Source organism: Stylophora pistillata, chromosome 1, assembly GCF_964205215.1.
Source record: "Stylophora pistillata chromosome 1, jaStyPist1.2, whole genome shotgun sequence".
Classification (NCBI taxonomy): domain Eukaryota; kingdom Metazoa; phylum Cnidaria; class Anthozoa; order Scleractinia; family Pocilloporidae; genus Stylophora; species Stylophora pistillata.
The window spans coordinates 23,650,535-23,659,277 of NC_142519.1; the positions used below are offsets into that span (position 1 = coordinate 23,650,535).

An 8,743-nucleotide genomic window follows, 5' to 3' on the forward strand; every position below is an offset into this window, starting at 1 on the left:
CGAAAAAATAAAAAAAATATTTTCATAGGCACTTTGAAAAGTAAATGGATGGCAAAATCGTGAAAACAAAGATAATGAATTAGTTAATCTTCGGGAGCTTTATATCTCGTTTCGAATGTCAACGATGACGATTTCTAAGATTACGAGTGTGGTCGGCAGTGCAAGATTGTTTCAACCCATTTTTAATACGACGTTTTATTAGATGGCAAGAGTTCCAAGGTAAGATTGAGCATTTCCTGATTTTCTTTCCGAAGCGGCGCTACCTGGTTGGTTAAAGTGAGTCCTCAAACTATCCTTTAGTTTTTTGACCGAGCCATTTACCTTTGATTCTTTGAAAAAGTCCAAAATGTGACATATGAAAGGACTTTATGCAGAAAGAATGACGATATTCTCCAAACAACATCCTCATCATGTAAACTCGGGAAACTGGTATGAAGCTTCGTGACAAATTTAAGTATATTTTGCAAGAATCAGGGTTGACTTGGAAATGCTCCATTTAAACAAGGTATTAAGCTGATAAAAGGAAATTAACAACCATATATACGGGACTGTCTCGTTGAACTGCAACAAAAACACAGGAGGTGATCACTGAAAAACATAAAGGTTACGTGAGAGTAGTTTCCTTCCCCGCTGCTTTTTCTCTAAACACTGTATAATAATCCATTCAAAATCCCTCATATCAGGGGGAAAAAGAACACATTATTTTTATCGCGGAGAGAATCCACATTAGGTTAGGAAGACTATCAGTGCAAAAAACAAGGTTAAGCAGGGTTATCAGTGACATATCTTCTTGACAAGACCTTTGTACGATAATCCCTAAATGAGGTTGAAAGAGGGCACTGCAACTGAACTTGTCGTCGGAGTGAAAAAACAAAAACAAAACTAAAACAAAAAAAGTAAGCCTTGGTTTTCTCAGATTTTCTTCGCCTGGGAAAGCCTTTTTCATGATTTTAGACATGTATGCCGTTTTATTTCAGGTACTTTCAACGGTCATATTTTGCGAGTATGAAATAGCTGTGGCTTGATCTCGATGATTAATTCTGTCATCGAATGCCTAATAAATTAGTTTTACCTCCTCAAATGAATTGTTTGTGTCTCACAGCATAAAGCAAAATCGGTTATTACTTCACAGCTAGCTAACGATCCCCAGCAACCCCTGAGACTATGAATAGGCAATCATATGGCTTTACCTGGGCATTCCAAGGCAGTTTCAAAACAGGACCCCATCATCCATCAATCATATCATTACCCTCCCCCCCCCCCACCACCCTTCTGTTCTTCTTTTTAAAAATAACATGTCATTTCATCATTTAAAATCATTTAAATACCTTTGCACATGCCTCATATAAACAGAGGTCTAACTTACTCAAGCAAACAGAGGTAGAAGCAACAGTAGATGAACGACAAGCTTTCGCCGGAAGCTTTTGCGAGTTTTATAGAATACTTCTGTTACTTCGTCTAACTGTGTAACATCTAAAGCCTTGTAAGCTGGCTTCATCTTACAAGACATCTAGTTCACAAGTCAGAGAAAAAAAAAACAACAGGAGCTGACGTTGATCTTGGAACTTGCAAAGTCCCCAGATAAACGAAAAACGTTTCGTTACAAAATGAATTGTCCCAGAAATTTTGAGGTCTAAGTAATTATGCTCTCATGATCATTTCATTAGGTGTTTCGGATACAACGGGATGCAAGAGCCCAAGTCGGAGTATGTAGGGCACTTATGACGTCGGCAACCTTTTTCGTTCCTCTAACCTTACCCTCGCATTCCCCATCAAAGACTTGATGGAAGTCATAGGTGTGTATTTACTCGGGCTTCCTGTGGAATGCCCCAGTTATAAATTGGGGTTCGTTCTTATTCAAAAAGTATTCCTAACTATATTCTATTCAACCAAATTTACTTCATTGCCCCATGGAAAACGAATACACTCGCCTTTAATTTCTTTTAATAGAGTTTTCCTACTCCCGTTAAGAAACAAGTTTATGTTTCGGCTGTCTCTGCATTTGTATCTTGTTCTTCCCTGCCGTGGACCCCGGGCCCCTCCCCAAGTTATCTTAACCTTAAGGTCTTTTTGTTCTTAGACGTTGCAGTGTTATGCGGGAGGGGGGGGGGGGCACAGAGGAACAGGAGAGGAAAGAGTCTGGAATCGAAGGAGACTGGGCTGTAAATTAGGTTCCTTTTATTACGTGTCTTTGAAGCCATCCATTGACTCAGTTTTATTAGACCTGGCTACTTCAGTCATCGCATGTCCAGCACCTACTTGCTAGTCGTCCTCCTATCTCACTCAGTGTTCTTTTAGGGTCCTTCGCAAGTGAGACGAAACGAGAAAGGGATAATACGGAAGCTCGATCTGCCTTTTATACAGTGTCCCTCTGTCCAGAAGATAGTTTGCGAAGTACTCGGAAAGTTGCACAGCTAAGATTTCGAGGTGAGAGGGAAATATTTTGTGATCCATGTTCTAACTAATGAACATACGATAGCCTTGTAGCTTATTTATAGAGAATTCTATCATGAAATCAAAACCGGCTGGGGTTACGGATTCACCAACGGGTGACTTTCTTCGCCCCATACTCATGAAAAATCTTCATGTCTGTCTGTCTTTGACGCTTGAATTGAAACGCTAACATCTTCAGTCTCTCTGTGTCGATCTCTATTCAGGATTTTTTTAATATTAGTGATCCTTGCAGCATGCTAGACGCTTGCTGCATGGAAACCTAAAAGAAAAGTTAATCTCCTAACTCTTGCCTCAGTTGGCAGAACATCTAAGACCCATCCAACAGTGTAATCGGATTATTTATTACCCCTGGTTCTCACAGTTTCTAAATGAGTTTCAATGTCACAACCCTATACAAAGAACGATGCTGATATTTCTACCAAACGAGAGTTTCTCAATGGCCATTACCTTATAAACTAAAAACAGTGCTCTTTAATGTAAGTTTGAGAAACTACAATACCGAATAATCACAGGAGTGTTAATTTGTTGGTGAGGGGCCAAGGTGTGATAAATAAAGTAGAGCTTAATTTTTACAAAGAAATTTCACGATTATCGCACAAAAAGATATTTAATTGTTTATACAGCTATATATTGATGACTGGCTGTCATATTCCAATTATAAACCGGTCTATGCTGAGATTAATTTCGTTTTTTGTTTACACAAGTTCGTTTCTCAGAACACAAAGAGAAGACTTAATGAGTCATGTTCGGTACATAGATCTCATGTAAGTAAACAGTTTCCCTTAATGAATTTCTTTTACAGCTTGCAAGAGATGGAAAACATCACTTCTCCTCCACCAAAAGTACCAAAAGACTCCGAGAGTTCGCATGTGGGGCTTCAGATTGCGTTTTGCCTGATCGCAACGACTTCGTTCGCCTTCAATCTGTTGTTTTGTGTGATGCTTTTGAGAAACCCTACCATGCTCAAGAAAGCTCATAACATCTTGTTGTTTAGTTTGGCTGTCGTAGATGTGTTGACAGGTTAGTACATGATCCAACGATTTGTCAACATTGTGTTAAAAAAGCATACGGGTAGTTTTTTCTTTAATATATCTTAAAGGAGAAGGGTCAGATACATCACAGAAATGCTACCTCAGAAAGCTCAATGGATAAATCACAAATCACTTCTGTGACAACATGGATAGTTTATCATCGAGGCTCTCTCGGGGATTTTTTAATGCAATGGATTGCTGCCAAAACAATTATAAGGATAACCGATGAGAAAAATTGTTTTAGGGATAATGAAGACAAGTTCAAGTTGCATAATAATTATACTTTTTTCTTATCTGTTTATTTTTCTGATGATATTTGCTACATTTTTGAGTATCAATTTTTGATCTTGACTTAATCAGTCAGTCCAGGTTAGTTCGAGCTCGGAGGTTATAACTTTAATGATTTTAGATTGTTCCCGCAAACATTGTCATGAACATGTAGTTTAACAACGGAATTGTAACAGCTCAGGGATACGATCTTCGTGTGATAAACTCGTGCATAATACATGTCAGCCGGTAAGAACGTTTACGAACTAGGTTTACGTGGTAGAGACTGCGTTATTCAAGCACCTCCAGCTCTTTATGCACTACTTGCCCCTCGCCCTTGTCTGGGGCAATGACGGTGGTTGTCTCCCATAACTAAGCCACTTAATACTTTTAGGGAGAATGAACAATTATGTCCAGCCAATGTGGCCTCGTGTTTTTCTATTAAATAGCAGTAAACGTTATTAGTTAAGCCTTAATGCGTGATAGAACCCTTGCATTCTGTAGTGCAGAGTTGTTAATGACTAATTTGGAGTTATCAGCTATGCATCTTACAGACTGTTGTTACGGACCTCTGTCATAAGCCACTTCGCTAGTCACTGACTTGTTCGACAGATCGAGATTTCCTGGTATGAAAGTGTTTTAGTGCACGGTACTTGTTCATGATTCCATCATCCATTGGTTGTGAAACTGTGACATGATAAACATAGTTCTCACGGTACAATACTTGATAAACGAGGTCTTTCATTTCCCTGTTAACTTTCAGGTGTCTTTATCGTCGCCACCCCTGGTTACGTCATCCTGAAGTCCTCTTACCCAGTCCCCCACGGAGCAGGAGGTGAAGTTTTCTGCCGTCTTCTCAGCAACAGATATTTGTTGTTCGCCATGGGAAAAGTCTCCATCCTCCTCGTAGCTTGCTTGGCCATTGAGCGATGGTTCTGCGTCTTTAGACCAATGAAATACGAGAAACACTTTAGCAGGAAACGCGTTTTAATTTACGTAGGCGTTATGTTTATTGTAACCTGCATTCTCTCCATGAATAAGTTTTTCGAGATAAGTGTTTCTGGAGAGAAATGCATCACAAAGAAAGCACCGTATGGTAAGGAAGGAACGCGGGCTTTCATTGTCACGTACAGTGTAATTACTTTCTACATGCCGTGTCTCTCGACATGGTTTACTTTTGCTGATATAGCAATCAATCTTCCATCATCCCCAAGTGGGAGTGCCAATGTTGAGACCGAGCGCAAGTTACAGAAAGTTCTTCTGCGCATGTGCGCTTTAGCGGCAGTCGCTCTAACAGTCTGTGGTTTTCCTGCTCAAACCATTTATACCCTGAGTCCTTTTGGGATCACTAAGATTGGCAGCTCGGTACACAAAACTTTCAACGTTCTCGTGCTTTTCAATTCTTGCATGAATCCCTTCATATATTATTTCTCTAACAAGGAATACAGAAAGGCCTTTAAAGATCTTCTCAGATGCAAAGGAAAGCAGAGTGGAAGAGATATGGAGTTAGAGACTCAAGTGACTGGATAAGTTCATTATCGTGATGGTAACTAGTTATCCTTTCTGTCACCATTGATTTCATCAAACCTCAGTATGGGCTAGAGCAAGACTTTTAAATACATCCTGACTTCCTTGAATCTTCTGTCGTTTTAGTAGTGTTTTAAGCCCTTCGTTCTTACTGAGGAGGCCTCACTCTCTAAGAGAAGCAATTGGTCTCTGGGGACAAGAATGCTACATAATTTGAAGAACGCAATAAGAACATTTAATGCAATAATAGTTCCCAACGCGCCTACGAAAATTGTCTTTCGCTAATTAAGAACTTTCCCGATTTTGACATAGTTTCTAATGGCTCGTCAATTATGTAATTTAAATAGTCAAAGCTAAGTTTATTACAAAATCGTATTTTCTTTACTTACATTTTATGACCATAGTATACTATATGGATGTCCAGAGCTCACTATATTCTGCTATCTTTCTTGCATGTCATTGTGCCAATTATGCATAAATTGTAGTCGTAGTTTCATGAGAGTTTAACATACAATAAAAGCCACCTAGTAAATAAGTCTTTATCGTCTTAATAGATTTGATTACTGAGTTTCATTACGACATCATATATGCGCGTTTCAGATGAAAAAAAAAGACAACGTATAGATAAACCGTAAATATAGTTGAATAAGCTAGAGAACCCCCGTAATTTATTTTCGCCCCATGCGTCAAGATAAAGTCTTAATGTGCCCACAGTGAGAAAATGATAACGATAACCTTAGGTAAAATCAACCTTTGTCTTAGCTTAAAGCTCCTCTGGTAATAGTTGACTCAAGGAAATCCTAAACAGCAACTCTATATCTTCAGCTAGTACATAGAATGACTTACGCAAATTTTCTCTTGTAAGCTGGTGCAAGATCAGATTTACCTATTGAAGACGTTTGCTTTAGGAATGAAATGAATCTTGTACACGCAGGAATGCTCATATCTTATCTTTCTCAGCCCCAAGTACAGACAGAGAATTTTCATTAGAAGCTGTAAACTCATCTTTATCTTATTCTACATTTCAGAGAGATATCTTAGATATTTCGTTCGGGTTAGAGGTCAATATGACCCAGCGTTACCGTCAGTACATTTGTTATCATCAGGAGGCAGCAGAAAAGTGAAAACATTCAAATCGTTTCTTAAGATGAAATTTTGACCCTTAACTAAAACCTTAATTAAACTGAAAGGCAGGAAAAAAAAAAAGAAAGAGAGAAAGAAAGGAAAAGATATCGTAGGGATTTTCATTGGAATAGTAACACGATAGGATTCTGTCCACCGATTCAAAACCCAGAATGACAGATCATCTCACCATACGGATTATATTGTCGGAGTTAAAAGGTTATGAACCCATACATTGTTCTTTGACTGTTTGCCTTATTGTTTTGTCTTGAAGCGTCATTGACCTAACATTGTTTATTGATGTAACAATATAAAGTGCCTCAAATAACGTAAGTTTAATTTTGTTATGAAAGTCTGTCAGGATTACCAATGCTTATTGATCGCTTCTTTCATGTACTACAGTTATTCAATATTGCTTTTCCTGTCAGTTGCTTCTTGTTTGCGTGGAAAATTGCCATTTATGACTGAAATTGGGTGATAGAAGTTGGCCTTCGTTAACTGGAGAAGTCAAAAAGCATGAGCATTACCATTCAAAGTCATGTAGGTAGTTGAACTCATTGATACAGTGTTTGGAGAACCTTCCCTAAATTTCAAACTCTTGTAGTACAAGTAAAGTAGGTAAATTTAACCTGAAACTTGTAATCTTTGTTTCAATCTAAAAAATGATCGAAACGCTAAAAATCTATGGCCGTGAGCTCATAAGGTGACAAGGCCTGTTGTATTTGAATTTGAGAATTTCCGTCGAAGAATGGAAGAAACTGCAGCTACACGCAGGAGTACAAGAGACGAAAAACAGACACGTTTTTCAGTTTTGTCCCAATATCGAAGTTTGCAAACTTTTTTCAAGCTGTTGTCATCACGTTGAAACAGTGCACGGCACATTTGCTTTGATGATTTAATCGAAGTATTAATCTGTACAGCGACTTGGAAAGTATCGACTTCAGATGCAGACCCAATCATCCCAAATGTACACAGGAAACATACGTAAAGGGATATATGTACTCGTCCTTAATCTCAAAAGAATTTCCCCTAGCTCAGATTGGAACATGCGGACGTTTATTCCAGCGAGGCTGTGGTTACTCTAATGCCGGATTATGTGGAATCTAATCAAAGATTTTTTCCTCCTCTCGCCTGCACTCGCGACTAATCAAATAAACATGATCATTCTTCACTGCCGAAAATAATAGGAGGATGTGGAGGGCGTCTAAGGGGCAGTGCCCCCTTTTTCTTGGATTCCTCTAAAATTTTCCACTTTTGAGTGGCATTTTGGTATCACCCTGAGCCTGTTGAATTCTTTCCAAAGCCCTTTCGGCCTCACCGATGAATGCGAACCAAAGATTGTCACAATACTACTTCGCACACCGAATAGTGCATTTGATCTGTCGCCTCAATCTCTTGTTCCGAAAAACGTAAACTATGGGATTGAGGCAGTATGATGATTTAGCTAAGTATGCTGGGATAGATGCTGCTACGTCACTGATAACGTAAGGTCCACCAATCATCGATATAATTGACACTATTGCATATGGAGTCCAGGCCATGAGGAATGCCACGGTCATTATTCCGAAGAGTATTAGCATCTTGTGTTCCATTTCAGTTGCTATTCTTGTGAAGTTCGACGTCTTCCCCCAAATGGTTTTTGCTCTTCTTGTTCCCGACACAATTTCTTTGCAGCATTTAAAATATGAAAAACTCATTACACTCACAGGCAGTAGAAAACAAGCGAATATTAGGCAAATATTGTAGGAGAGATCAAGTTTATCACGCGACCTCCACTTGACGGCACAGCTTGTGCCAATTCCCTCCTGCGCATACCCTGACCATCCACATAGGGGCATAACACTCCAGAACAAAGAATACAGCCAAAGTGCGACTGAAATACGGACAGCTTTTTGAAAGGTGATAGTTGTACTGCTCGTGAGGGGGAACACTAGAGCGTTGTATCTCTCATATGAAGCAGCTGCTAAATGCATCATCGAGACCAGCCCTGAGAAAGCAGTTATAAATGCAGCCGCCTTGCAACCTTTTTCTCCGTAACTCCATCTCCCGTAAGCGTTCGTAGCAATGAGAGGTGGCAATGTGGTCGCTGAGAAAAACAAATCACTTGCGGCAACACTAGTAATGAACACGTTCGGTGGAGTACGAAATTGTTCGCTCTTGTAAAACACCAGGCAAATAAGAAAGTTTAAAACAACACCTGGAATAAAGATAATCGTGGACGCAACAGTAAAAGCGATGTAAATTGTGGCAACCATCTTTGCAGAGTAAATTACAGTTGAAGACGATGAAAGATAAATAGTTGTCACTCATGCTTCCGTAATGGTAGCCCGTTCATAGGTTAG

The 8,743-nt window shown here is 39.2% G+C and overlaps 2 protein-coding genes across 2 annotated transcripts; one reads left to right on the plus strand and one right to left on the minus strand.

Moving 5' to 3' along the window:
• The first annotated feature begins 2,152 nt into the window (after nt 1-2,152).
• LOC111331363 (allatostatin-A receptor) lies at nt 2,153-5,814 on the plus strand. Its single transcript, XM_022936468.2, has 3 exons — nt 2,153-2,427; nt 3,257-3,474; nt 4,516-5,814. Exons 2-3 carry the CDS (start codon nt 3,267-3,269, stop codon nt 5,280-5,282), a joined length of 975 nt encoding a protein of 324 aa, XP_022792203.1. The 5' UTR covers nt 2,153-2,427; nt 3,257-3,266; the 3' UTR covers nt 5,283-5,814.
• Nucleotides 5,815-6,680: 866 nt separating this feature from the next.
• On the minus strand, nt 6,681-8,743 carry LOC111331364 (melanopsin-like). Its single transcript, XM_022936470.2, has one exon. The coding sequence runs from the start codon at nt 8,654-8,656 to the stop codon at nt 7,751-7,753; it is 906 nt and encodes a 301-aa protein (XP_022792205.1). The 5' UTR covers nt 8,657-8,743; the 3' UTR covers nt 6,681-7,750.

What these genes read in the sequence shown, in the direction of transcription:
- LOC111331363 (XM_022936468.2), top strand. Translation starts at nt 3,267, where the DNA reads ATGGAAAACATCACTTCTCCTCCACCAAAAGTACCAAAAGACTCCGAG. An exon ending in TGTCGTAGATGTGTTGACAG is followed by an intron (nt 3,475 to 4,515) that starts GTTAGTACATGA and finishes GTTAACTTTCAG; the next exon opens with GTGTCTTTATCGTCGCCACC.
- LOC111331364 (XM_022936470.2), bottom strand. Translation starts at nt 8,656, where the DNA reads ATGGTTGCCACAATTTACATCGCTTTTACTGTTGCGTCCACGATTATC.